The sequence below is a fragment of the Rhamphochromis sp. 'chilingali' genome (genome assembly GCF_963969265.1).
Source record: "Rhamphochromis sp. 'chilingali' genome assembly, chromosome: 3".
NCBI classification, from domain to species: Eukaryota; Metazoa; Chordata; class Actinopteri; order Cichliformes; family Cichlidae; genus Rhamphochromis; species Rhamphochromis sp. 'chilingali'.
This window is the reverse complement of record NC_137931.1, coordinates 44,052,961-44,066,329: the sequence shown is the minus strand read 5'-3', so window position 1 is coordinate 44,066,329 and position 13,369 is coordinate 44,052,961. Positions and strand designations below refer to the sequence as shown.

General features: G+C 39.9%; 1 protein-coding gene across 1 annotated transcript in view; it reads right to left on the bottom strand.

Annotated features, from left to right (window-relative positions):
- LOC308393733 (sushi, von Willebrand factor type A, EGF and pentraxin domain-containing protein 1-like) overlaps window positions 1–13,369 on the bottom strand; it is a gene marked incomplete at both ends in the record, with an annotated part of 20,808 nt that continues 7,439 nt past the window's right edge. The window contains 22 exons of the mRNA XM_080877688.1: window positions 1–65; window positions 498–686; window positions 763–951; window positions 1,100–1,285; window positions 1,440–1,625; window positions 1,753–1,938; window positions 2,050–2,235; window positions 2,363–2,548; window positions 2,693–2,878; window positions 2,990–3,175; window positions 3,303–3,488; window positions 3,631–3,816; window positions 3,928–4,113; window positions 4,230–4,415; window positions 4,523–4,708; window positions 5,210–5,401; window positions 5,487–5,642; window positions 6,062–6,169; window positions 6,253–6,642; window positions 6,724–6,793; window positions 12,877–12,998; window positions 13,071–13,250. Of these exons, the coding sequence (XP_080733814.1) occupies window positions 1–65; window positions 498–686; window positions 763–951; window positions 1,100–1,285; window positions 1,440–1,625; window positions 1,753–1,938; window positions 2,050–2,235; window positions 2,363–2,548; window positions 2,693–2,878; window positions 2,990–3,175; window positions 3,303–3,488; window positions 3,631–3,816; window positions 3,928–4,113; window positions 4,230–4,415; window positions 4,523–4,708; window positions 5,210–5,401; window positions 5,487–5,642; window positions 6,062–6,169; window positions 6,253–6,642; window positions 6,724–6,793; window positions 12,877–12,998; window positions 13,071–13,250 (3,893 nt within the window). The remainder of the gene's footprint in view (window positions 66–497; window positions 687–762; window positions 952–1,099; window positions 1,286–1,439; window positions 1,626–1,752; window positions 1,939–2,049; window positions 2,236–2,362; window positions 2,549–2,692; window positions 2,879–2,989; window positions 3,176–3,302; window positions 3,489–3,630; window positions 3,817–3,927; window positions 4,114–4,229; window positions 4,416–4,522; window positions 4,709–5,209; window positions 5,402–5,486; window positions 5,643–6,061; window positions 6,170–6,252; window positions 6,643–6,723; window positions 6,794–12,876; window positions 12,999–13,070; window positions 13,251–13,369) is intronic.

Genomic DNA, 13,369 nt, shown 5'->3' with positions numbered 1-13,369 from the left:
TCAAAACTCAAATGCTGGATTCTCTCTTTCACCCCATGTCGGGACATCAGAAGTGATCATATTTCCTACAAAGATGAAAAGATGGGATTAGAAGTGTGCTCACCCTGCTACACCACACTGTATGTGTAAATGTGCATCACTACAGTAAGTTTCACCTGTTTTCTTAAATTGTTTCATGATCAACACAGTCAGTCCTATCAGGAGAAGTATCACAACAGCAATTCCCGCCCCTGCGCCAGTGTACAGCAACATGGCAGTCCCTATCGACATACCTGGCGTGGGATCACATAAAGATTTTAATGAAGCTTTAGGGAACTGTTCTCAGTGTATACTTCATGGCCAGCAGAAGTCATTGTTTTATAGTGTATGTTGATATTAGTTTGGGTTTTGCCTGTATCACACCACACAGTGTGCAAGAGAAGACTCCTATCTTAGAAAATGGTGTCATTTATAAATTACGGGGGAAATAACATTTTAAACTACAGAGAATAATTTACCTGTGCAGCTGGGCAGGCTGTCATTCCAGATCCCAGTGGCAGAGCAAAACATCACTGCTGTGCCATTGAGGGTGAATCCATCTTTACAGCTGAAAACGCATTCAGAGCTAAAGCTGAAATTCCCCAGAGGATGAGAGCAATTCATAGACAGGTCTGAGGAGAAGGCACGGATGGCCTTACACTGCACAGCTAAAAAGGACAGCAACTACAATTACATAAGATCAATGAATATGTAATAACATTCAAAGTATTGCTATGCACTTACGTCGACAGGTGGGTGGATCCTGATTCCAGTGGCCTGAGGTGTTGCACATCATAGAAGATCTTCCTTTCAGCCAGAAACCTTTATTACATTTAAAGTCACACTGTGAGCCATAACTGAAAGGAGAGTTCAGATGGCTGCAGTTCATCCTCCCATGCTGTGGTGATTTGGCCAGCAGGGGGCATTGGCGTGCTGTGGATAACATAAAAACAGTATAGGCTCAGTACAGCTTCACTTTTGACTTTCCGGGTGGTGTAGAGTTTGGAACTATTTAATGTATGGACACAGATTAAGAAGGACTTTATGTGGATGGCAACCGTATCATGTTTTGGTTTATTACCCTGACAGCCTGGTATTTCTGTGCTCCATGTGCCCGCAGAGGTGCATTCAGTGTCAGGAATTCCAGTTAGCAGAAAGCCGTCCTCACAGGTTGATGTGCACCTAGAGCCAAAACTGAACTCGCCATGAGAATGAGAGCAGTCTAAAGTCCCATGAGAAGGAGGAGTGAGAATAGGACACCTTTCAGCTATAAAGGAAAAAAACTCACAGCACATAGAGGAACAGAGCAGATTATTAGCTTCTTTAAGAAAAAAGTGTAGCTGTGCAATTTAAATTATGGAAAAAGGAGTTTATCGGTCTGTTTCTGATACACTGGATATTGATACAAAGAGTGTTTTTACCTAAGCAATGGGGAACAGCTCTGTTCCACATGCCCATGGAGGTGCACTCTGTGATAGCTGTACCATTTAGCACAAAACCTTCTGCACATGTTGATGTGCACACAGAAGCAAAACTGTACTCTCTGTGGGGATTAGAGCAGACTAAGGACCCATGAGAGGGTGAGTTCAGAGTGGGACACCGTCTAGCTGCAAGAGGAATGAAGACACAGAGGTACCAAGACAAAGAAAAGGCATCATGCCATTGAAACCTTTAAATTAAGCATTTATCTTTGATTGTCTGATCACTTATTATTGATGGAGGGTTTTTTCCTACCCAGACATTGAGGTATGTCTGTGCTCCAGTTGCTCATAGCCGTGCACTCGGTGTCAGCTGTCCCATTCAGCACAAATCCTTCATCACACGTTGTCGTGCAATGAGAACCAAAACTGAACTTTCCATGAGGATCTGAGCAAATTATGGATCCGTGAGCAGGAGAGTTCAGTGTGGGGCATTTCTTAGCTGGAGATGAACAAAAGGAAAGATGTACACAAGGTATTAAGCTGATTTAGTGAAAAATTGTTGTAATGCAAACTGAACCATGAGACTACAAGCTTTTAGCATGTTCTTTACCCAAGCAAGGTGGAATGTCTGTACTCCACATGCCCATGGAGGTGCACTCAGTGCTGGACGTCCCATTCAGCAGAAAGCCCTCATCACATGTTGATGTGCACACAGAAGCAAAACTGTACTCTCTGTGGGGATTAGAGCAGACTAAGGACCCATGAGAGGGTGAGTTCAGAGTGGGACACCGTCTAGCTGCAAGAGGAATGAAGACACAGAGGTACCAAGACAAAGAAAAGGCATCATGCCATTGAAACCTTTAAATTAAGCATTTATCTTTGATTGTCTGATCACTTATTATTGATAGAGGGTTTTTTCCTACCCAGACATTGAGGTATGTCTGTGCTCCAGTTGCTCATAGCCGTGCACTCGGTGTCAGCTGTCCCATTCAGCACAAATCCTTCATCACACGTTGTCGTGCAACGAGAACCAAAACTGAACTCTCCATGAGGATCAGAGCAAATTATGGATCCGTGAGCAGGAGAGTTCAGTGTGGGGCATTTATTAGCTGGAGGGAGGGAACAGGCAGGGTAGAAGGTCAGCAATACGTTTTTTAATCAAGTGGTAATTGGACCCTCTGTGAACCTTGAAAGTACAAGCTCTTTTATTAACTAAACAATTGAGAAGCATGGATTTAGAATGTTTTTTTTACCCAAGCAATGTGGGATGTCTGTGCTCCAGTTGCTCATAGCCGTGCACTCAGTGACAGCAGTTCCATTTAAGATAAAACCTTCATCACAGGTTGTCGTGCAACGAGAACCAAAACTGAACTCTCCATGAGGATCAGAGCAAATTATGGATCCGTGAGCAGGAGAGTTCAGTGTGGGGCATTTCTTAGCTGGAGATGAACAAAAGGAAAGATGTACACAAGGTATTAAGTTGATTTAGTGAAAAATTGTTGTAATGCAAACTGAACCATGAGACTACAAGCTTTTAGCGTGTTCTTTACCCAAGCAAGGTGGAATGTCTGTACTCCACATGCCCATGGAGGTGCACTCAGTGCTGGACGTCCCATTCAGCAGAAAGCCCTCATCACATGTTGATGTGCACACAGAAGCAAAACTGTACTCTCTGTGGGGATTAGAGCAGACTAAGGACCCATGAGAGGGTGAGTTCAGAGTGGGACACCGTCTAGCTGCAAGAGGAATGAAGACACAGAGGTACCAAGACAAAGAAAAGGCATCATGCCATTGAAACCTTTAAATTAAGCATTTATCTTTGATTGTCTGATCACTTATTATTGATGGAGGGTTTTTTCCTACCCAGACATTGAGGTATGTCTGTGCTCCAGTTGCTCATAGCAGTGCATTCGGTGTCAGCTGTCCCATTCAGCACAAATCCTTCATCACACGTTGTCGTGCAATGAGAACCAAAACTGAACTCTCCATGAGGATCAGAGCAAATTATGGATCCGTGAGCAGGAGAGTTCAGTGTGGGGCATTTATTAGCTGGAGGGAGGGAACAGGCAGGATAGACGGTCAGCAATACGTTTTTTAATCAAGTGGTAATTGGACCCTCTGTGAACCTTGAAAGTACAAGCTCTTTTATTAACTAAACAATTGAGAAGCATGGATTTAGAATGTTTTTTACCCAAGCAATGTGGGATGTCTGTGCTCCAGTTGCTCATAGCCGTGCACTCAGTGACAGCAGTTCCATTTAAGATAAAACCTTCATCACAGGTTGTCGTGCAACGAGAACCAAAACTGAACTCTCCATGAGGATCAGAGCAAATTATGGATCCGTGAGCAGGAGAGTTCAGTGTGGGGCATTTCTTAGCTGGAGATGAACAAAAGGAAAGATGTACACAAGGTATTAAGTTGATTTAGTGAAAAATTGTTGTAATGCAAACTGAACCATGAGACTACAAGCTTTTAGCGTGTTCTTTACCCAAGCAAGGTGGAATGTCTGTACTCCACATGCCCATGGAGGTGCACTCAGTGCTGGACGTCCCATTCAGCAGAAAGCCCTCATCACATGTTGATGTGCACACAGAACCAAAACTGAAGGAACCATTTGGGTCAGAACATGATATGGAGCCATGAGAAGGAGAACTAATTGGAGTACATTTCTTAGCTTAAAGAAAGACAGACATAAGAAGAGGCAGCTTCTTAACCTGTGGTTCACATTCAAAACAGTAAAAAAAAAAAGTTTTCAAATTATATAGTATGTATATCAGCATTTAGTCATACCCAGGCAAACAGGAAGTGCATGACTCCAGTTACCCTGTGAAGAACATTTTGTCACATTTGTACCAATTAGATCAAATCCTTCTTCACACTGAACAGTGCATATTGAGGTGTAGCTGTGCTTGTTTATAGGGTCATGGCATTGCAGATAGGCATGAGGTGGAGCCTGAAGACTGTTGCACTGTACCACTAGAAAAGAGGAAACACTGTTCTTTCAACATCACAGCATGCAATTTTTATTTCTATCCAGAAAGCGTGTGCTGCTTTGTGGTACAGCAGAGTAGTTTGCGACACACCTGTACATGTAGGTGTAGGCTTGCTCCATTGTCCCAAGGTCAGACAGCTGAGTACCTTGTCCCCAGTTAAATAGTAACCCTCCTTGCAGGTGAAGTTACACCATGAGCCATAAGAGAAAGGCTCCACAGGGTCAACGCAGGTCATGTGGCCCATAGCAGGAGAGAAAACTGGGGAGCATTTTCTCACTGTGGTGAGACACAGATATCACTCATAGTTCACATAATGCAGATCAGTGCTCTTATATAAAATGTCAGTTTGAACAACTGTATGTTATGACTGTGCTTTCACAAACATAGCTTAATCATCATGCTGAGATCATTTACGGTCAAAGAAAAAACAAAAAAACAGTTTACCGACCCATGAAAAAAAAATCAGTGTTTGTCCAGCACGGACTTAAATGAGTGTGAAGTGGAGTGATGACAGGCGTGACCTAAAGCTAATCTGCTGCACAGTCCAGACAGGATGTGAAAGTGGACTGAGTGCAGTTATGCAGTAGTATATCTCGAAAGTAAATCTGTAAAAAGGGTTCAAGTATTACACAAGTTCTGTGAAAAGTAAGTGACACTCAAATACACACACAGACACACAAAATGAAAGCTATAATCAATTTAACTAAAAATAAAAATGAGTAAACTAATTAACCACCATACAGAATGATTTAAATTCAAAGGCAATGACAACTTTACCTGTACAGACTGGAACAGTGGCTGTCCATTGGCCAGTGTGGTCACAGATGATCTGGTTCTGCCCAATCAGTTCATAGCCTTCATCACAACTGAACTCACAGGTTGAGTTGTAGCTGAAGGCTGCGATGGGGTGGCTGCAGTTCATGCTACTCGCGCTGAAGTTGGTGTATTTCAAATTTGGACACTGTGCAACTATGATAAGCAGTCAAAATATGTTTTGTAACTTTGCCATCTGAAATATCAGTTTTTAAAAACAGCTGGTTTCCTGTTGCCATACCTTGACACAGAGGAACAGGGTGGTTCCAGAGCCCATTGGCTTGGCAAATCAGTTGAGGCGCGCCTATTAACCGAAATCCAACTTCACAGAGAAAATGGCAGGAAGAGTTAAGATGATTAGACCCATAGGGATTAGAACAGCGGAGAGACCCTTGATCTGGATGCGGAAAAGGTTTGCATGTGATCGCTGAAGATAAAACAAATAAAAATTAGTTCATGTCTTTTGTTTAGGTTTGCAAAAATATCTTTAACAATTGTCAGTAGGCTAAAACTAAAATACAGAAGTTCCCGAGGAACAAATGAGGGACAAATTAATAACAATCGAACCCTAAATGGACTGCTACAGTGAGGTTCTATGCCATTCAGATATAAAACGAAGACTTAAAGATGGTCAATATTATTCAAAATCAATCACTTGTTATGGGGACTCTTGTGGCTTAGTTGTCTGGTAACTTCATTAAATAAGTCTGAGGTGGTCAGAATGAAATATCAGGCTAATCCCGGCTGGTTATTTTAATTTAATAGTTGTATATTTGGATTGCATATTGCAATATTCTACAGATCTTATCAGCTTACCCTCTTCACAGCGTAGGCCTCGGAAACCAGGATGGCACTTGCAGATGTGGCTTCCACTGCTTTCCACACAGTCTGCATGAGCACTACAAGACTCATGTTTGCAAGAGGCTGCAAATCACACAAAAGGTGTCAGATGCTGTATTACATTTACTGCCAAAGTTTTCCATCAAACTAAGTGAAAAGTATCCTACCGGTGTAGCAGACAGCTCCTTTCAACTTATTGCAGTTCTCATTGTTCCACTTGGCTGTGTCTCTCGCCCTCTTAATGTATATCTCCACACAGTCCTGACGGGGTATGGTATCTGGCTCTGCTGATGCCCAGTTTTGAGCCTCTTCAGGTACACTCTGACTGGTGTTTACTGAGGTCCACAATCCAGCCACTCTGTGAATCCCTATCCAGTAATATTTTGGATTAAATGGTAGCAGATCATTGAGGAAATTGGTCTCCTCTTGGTTCTGAATGGCAACCATATCCGTGAAGAACTTCTGGCACCACTTGCGAGCCTCGTACCAGTTCTGGTTTGGACCAGTGCTGTAGTTGTATGTCCATGCTTGCACACCTCCTTTCCTACTACTCAAGTCTAAAAATGTAGCATAAGGACAGTAAGATAAATGTGGACTGGTGAAGAAAAGTGTTTGGTGTGTGTATTACGCAGGCTTACCTACAGCAAACACAATCAGTGTAGCTATCAGTGCGTTACAATGCGAGTTTTGTCTTACATCACCTGACATCTGAAATACAAAGAAAAACAACTGAGAACGACACATGGCTGCTATATGTGAGAATGAGGGTACAGTATCAATTTCTATAGGTATGAATGAACAGCCGTTACGTGTCTTACCTTCTGAGCCGTCTTTAGTTACTAATTCTTGGCATTTAACTCTCACCTCTTCAGTAAATGGCAAAACAGTATTATCTGTCCTCCAGGGACTGAGCCAATGTCCAATTTTGTAATATCATTTCTACCACAGCTTCCTTTCAGGAAGGGTTTCACTCAACCACTCACAGCACCCTCCACACATGCATGCACACATCCAAAGATAATTATATATTCAGAAAAAGACATGCAGACACAGTCACTAAAACATTATTTTTATTCACATTTACATTTCAAAGCAATTTACAAGAATGCGGCACACATGTCTGAACCATACCATGATGACAAACCATCGAATATACACAATTACATAATTTATAAGTATGCAACATATCAAATGTAACTTTTACAACATATTAGGTAAAAGCCTTAGCTGACTGATATTTAAATCAGCATCCAGTGCATGATGCAAGGAGACCGATTTCCTCAATCTCTAAGTGAACTGTCTTGGTGTCAAATATATTCTAATTAAGGCGTGGGACGTTGTTTACGGTTGTGTATCACAGGGTGGACTTCCTTCTTCGGGCAGCCTGTGCAGGACAGAACAATGTTCTTAGATTTTTCCCCCAAATTCTTTGAATACTAAGTCAGCAAAGGCTGTGAGAAAGGGTGGAGCAGCTTAAGACAAACGTATAATTTCAACACTGACCTTTCTTGGGAAAGTTTCTTTCCTGTGAGAAACAGAGAAATGGATTACTTTTGAGGGGTGTTGCAATAAGATTGCACTGAATGTTTTATTTGTATAGAGAGTAGTTGAGAATGACTGACTTTGTCTGTGTTTTATGCAACAAAAACAGATGCAGCAGAAGGTAGAGAGGGCTCCACATCCAGCTAAAGCCAGCAAAGCCTGTTTATAGCCTGAAAAAGAGGGGAAAGCAATTTTTACCATTCAGTTATACATTACAGCACATCATTCATGTACATGTCAAAACTACTGCTTTCCATCAAAATGATTTAGCATGAGTTACTGGAAGCACAGTTCTTATGGCAAAGAAACTATAAAAACCATACATGAAATGGCCGGCCGCCATGTTTAATGTTTAGCAACATTTTACAAACATTTACATGATTTTTTTGAAATTACTTGTACAAGTAGGTCTTGGGCCACTCCAGACTCTGGTCTCTCCACAAGTGACGGCTGGTGAGCCAATCACAAAGAAGCCAGGGTCACACTTAAAATGACAGGTTGTCTTGAATGTCTGATTTCCTCTGGAGCAGTTATGGGATCCATTATAAGTTTGAGGTAGAGGGGGACACTCCACAGCTGAGGGCACAAACAGGTTATACAACATCTTACAGTATGTTATAATACATTTTAAAGCACTGTACTTTATTTTTATTTTTTTATTTTTTTATACTTTATTTTTATTTATTTATTTTTAGGAACAGGAACATTAACATTTACACAGACACAGCAAGGGAAAAAGGTAAACAACTAACTAGAAGTAAAAATAATAAGATAAATAAGATAAATAAACAAATAATAAAAAATAATGGAGGGAGGGGCTCACCCAGGGCTATGGGAAGTTACTAAAATGTAGTTTTTCCACTTGGAGACACACCGTGCATCTTCACCCCCATACCTACGTCTATGTACATACTCACATATACTTTCAAGTATCTACATACACATCTACATATACATACATAATACATATCTACATGTGCATGCATGCATACTCGTGCATGTATACCCTTTGACATAAAATCAGGTTAAATGAAAAAAGAATGGGAAGGGAATGAATAAGATCCTTTTCCTACATTATTCACAACCCTTTCGCATATTCGAAAACCATTTTGACCAATATCTTTGAAATTTGTCTTTACAGAGTCTTAGAGAAAAGGTCATCTTTTCCATTTCACAAATGTCTTTTACTATGGCTGACCACTCTCCAACCGTTGGTGGGTCCTTGTCCAGCCATCTTCTAGTTATTGCTTTTTTACTTGCTGCCGGGAATATTTTAAAAAGGTGTTTATCTTTCCTATTCATCTCAACTGGTACATTTCCCAAATATATATTGTAGCAAAGCAAAACTCAATCTCAGAACCCATGACTTTTTTAAATCCTCATTAGTATTTCGGCCCAATAAGTGTACTTTATTTTTAATGTGATGTTACAGTTTGGTATTACTACCGCTCTAATCAGTGGTAACAGTAACTTAAAATGCTTCACTGGAAGCACAGCGCTTATGAAAACAAACCTGTGTATTTTCAAGAACCTTTAAACTTTTAGATGATTTCATGAAATTACCTGCACAAGTAAGTCTTGGCCCACTCCAGTCCCCAGTGTCTTCACAAGTGACAAATGACGAGCCATTTATGAAGAAGCCAGGGTGACACTTTAATCGACAGGTCGTGTTGAAGGTTTGATTTCCTCTTGAGCAGCTATGGTATCCATTATAAGGCTCAGAGAGAGGGAGGCATTCCACAGCTAAGGACACAAACAAGTTACGCAACATCTTGTAATGGTTTATAAAACATTTCAAAGCACAAACATGCTGGTGCATGCACATTTTAATGTTATATAAGAATGTGGATAATGAGTCGCTGAAAACAGAATAAGTGTAGCAGTTAAACTAAATCTGTTTTTAAGTATTTACTTCTATATCTAATTGTACGATAAGGGGGGGAGCACTCAGGACAAAACCTGGGTTCCAGTTAAATCGACATGTTGTGTTGAACGTTTGATTTTCTCTTGAGCGGCTTTAGTATCTGTTCTCAAGCTGAGGAAAATCCACAGCTGAGGGCACAAACAGGTATGCAGGGCATTATGTAATGTCTTGTAACAGGTTTGTAATATGAAAATAACACATTTTAAAGCATTTATATTGGGTTTTTGTGTTCATACTGATGTAGGCTTAATAATGATAATTTCAGTTTTTGAAGAAAAACAACACGAGTCACTTATATATGTAGAGCATAAAAAATTGCGCATATCTCAAAGCGTGTGTGTTGGAATATACAACTCTGTTACGATTACTTGTTTCCTCCGTGCAAGTATGCCTGCACATTGTTTCACACATTACTAATAACTGTAAATGGCAACTCTTTATGCATTATAATAAATAACACTAAATTGCTCACGTGTTTGGCACCTGTCTCCCTTAAAACCACGTTCACAGAGGCAGGTTGTACTGTTGATTGCCTCCTGGCATCTTCCTCTTTCACAGGATGATTCATTGCACTGGGCTTTTAAGAAAAAGCACACCAATATAAGGTCACTTATCACTATAAAACCTTCACAGCTTTTCTTTGTATAGAAGACACTTTATTTCTTTTTTAATAATAGATATTAAAAAAATTAGTTTTAAGACAAGACATGTTATCCTGAAGATGTTAGAAAAGTTAAACAATGCAAACAAAAAATATCTGACATTACTGTAATGGTGGATAGCACATTAAAATAATATGTAAACAAAAATACAACAATTTACTTCAATAACAAATTAAAATAATATTTAAAACAAATATTATGAACATGTAAAAACTATTCTGAAATCAAGTTATCACCTTAAAGGAAATCAGCCATGCTTTTTCATGAAAATATAAAGTTATGATATAGCAAAAAGAAAAAAAATCAACAAAGCAGAATTAAAAATGTGGTAAAAAACTGTACAGGAATTACTATATGACAGGTTTACGTACTTTTAAAACACGCTGCATATTTTGATTTGCTACATTTCTCATCGTTCCACTTCCCTCGATTTTCTCCTGTGTTAGTGTAGATCTCTACACAAAACTCTGTTGCATGGACATTATTTGGTTCATTTGGTGCCCATGAATTGTTACCAATCCACGTGCTGTTATTCCCAATCCAAATCCAGCTTTCATTCATATGGTTTCTAGTGATTCCAATCCAGAAATATGGGGAGCTTCTTTTCTCTGGCAGGATGGAGACCAGATAATCATTCTCCGCTTGGTTTTGGATGACCACCATGTCTGTGAAATATTTCTGGCACCACTCTCTGGCCTGGGTCCAGTTCATTGTCTCGTTTGAGTAGTGATACGTCCAGCACAGAGTAGTCTCAGCCAAGCAACTACCTGCAAATGTTCAGAACAGCTTTTAATGTGATAATTAATAAAGTTTTCTGACACGTGTCAGCCGGTCTTTGCCCAGCAGCCACACATTTCACTGGAACTGGAATTAAAACTTACCAAAGATGAGGATTAATGTCCACTTCATCTTCAAAGAGCAATTTACTGTCTGTACAACGGGGGGGAAAGACTATATTTTCAAAAGTACTAATGAATGTCACCACGGAGAGTTGCTGAATAAGAAAATTGTGACTTACCCAGAATTAATATTATAATATTGTCCTTTGAACTGTTTGACACAAACTCCTACATAAGTTAAATCCCTGTTTTTTCTGATCAACTCAAACATAAAACAAAAAGCGTTACAGCAGAAAAATGTAAAGGTTGTTAGACGAAACTAAGGACCAGTGTCAGGCTTTTATATGTTCTCGTTTGCCATTCAGAGCAACATTATCATACAATAACTGGATGTTTGCTGTTCAGGCTGAATGCATGTAACGAATGATTTACTGAATATTTTAATGACTTTAACAAACCTTTAGGGAAACCCCACCTATTTCTAGTAAAGGTGGTTTCAGGGGCAGATTTTAATGAAGAAAAGGTACACAATGCCACAAGGTGCTTACTCATAGAGGTTGGACTACAGCCTTTGAAACACTTTTTAGTGTTTAAATGGGAATTTTTAAGCCTTTCATTTGTGGCTAGAATGAGTGTTTTCTTGTCTGTTTTCAAAAACACGTCTTCTCCATATCCTGACATATTGATGTAATGGAAACTCTTTTTAACGGCAGTGTCCTTCGAGACAACTTTAGACTTATGAAAGATGCGAGATGTGAGTTCCTGTCCAACTAAAGTAAAAGAGACTGAATTTTTTTAAACAATGAACTCTGGGAGAGAAAAAAAGAATACCTAGGAATATAATTGTTCCTTCTTTGAATACCGCTCACTTTTATATGTTTATTCTGCTTTGTCATGAAGTTTATGATGGAAAGGTCGATGTTTTGGCAAGAGATCTGGGAATTTTTCAAAACACATCCTTCCTCAACCCCTGAAAAAAAAACCAGAAGGTTGTAGAAGGTCATGGCTGAAACTGGGAAACTAGATTGGTTTATGATAGAAATCATGAGTCAATCTATGAAGGCTGGCTCCACAGAAGGCTATTACACATCCCACTACTACACATCCTGCTTGGCTAAGCATTCCTACCAGTGTGGTGACACTGACACAACTGGCTGAACTTTTTTATTAGTCCTCCGTATATTTTTTTCAAATGAATATCAGAACATTTCCGAACATAGAAAACAGCAGATAAAAAAACATCAAATTTGAAGTGTTACAGTAACAAAGTCAAAAAATAGAACACACACACACACACACACACACACACACACACACACACACACACACACACACACACACACACACACACTCAGCTATCATGACAGGACAGGCAGATGATGATAAATGCAGAGGAGGAAAAGCAATTACTGGATCAGCTAGGTGTAGTAGGGAGCGCACAGGGCCCTCATTATCAACAGACTGTAGAGTTTGGGATACACACACACACACACACACACACACACACACACACACACACACACACACACACACACACACCACCTTAAAAAATAATGCTTTTTTAAGAAAATAAATATTACATGAATTCTATATCAAATTATTTGCTGCTATGCACTACAATGATAATTTACACATAATGCGTAAAACCATCTGTAGTTTTCTATTATAGCACGTTTTTGCTATATTAGGCTGTCAATACTGTTCTTGGAAACTCTGTGGAGGAGCCTCTATGTCAGAGATGCTGTAATAAAAGAGAAAAGAGGAAAAATCAGAAAACCCCAAAAGACACATATATGATTTAAACGAGGTAAATTCTTTTCTAACCTGTTCAAACTTGTTTGATTTCTTCAGTTTTTTAAAGATCCACATAGCCATAGGCACACCAGAGAGGAAGGCAATCCCTCCTGTGGCTACACCAGCAGTGACTGCTGCAACTGGAGCAGGAGCTGTGGAAACACAGTGAAATGTGAATAGTGTGAACTTTTGCTTTCCCCTTTGATCTGTTGTTGCTCATTTACCTTGGCAGGTGGGTTTCTCTGCAGTCCAGTTGCCATGGTGATCACATGTCAGCAGCTCAGGTCCTTCTAATGAGTAGCCTTGGTCACAGGTGAAGGAGCACTGAGAGCTGTAAACTGACTCAGTGCTGGAGCAACTGATGTGACCGTTTTCAGGAGCCTCAAGCAACAAACATGTAACAGCTGTTGTAAAGGACAGGAAGATGTCACTTTGAACATGCAAATGAAATTGTGAACAACAAGTAATCCAGGTAAAATGGGTTCACATGTACCTGTGCAGGTTGGTGATCTGGAGGTCCATT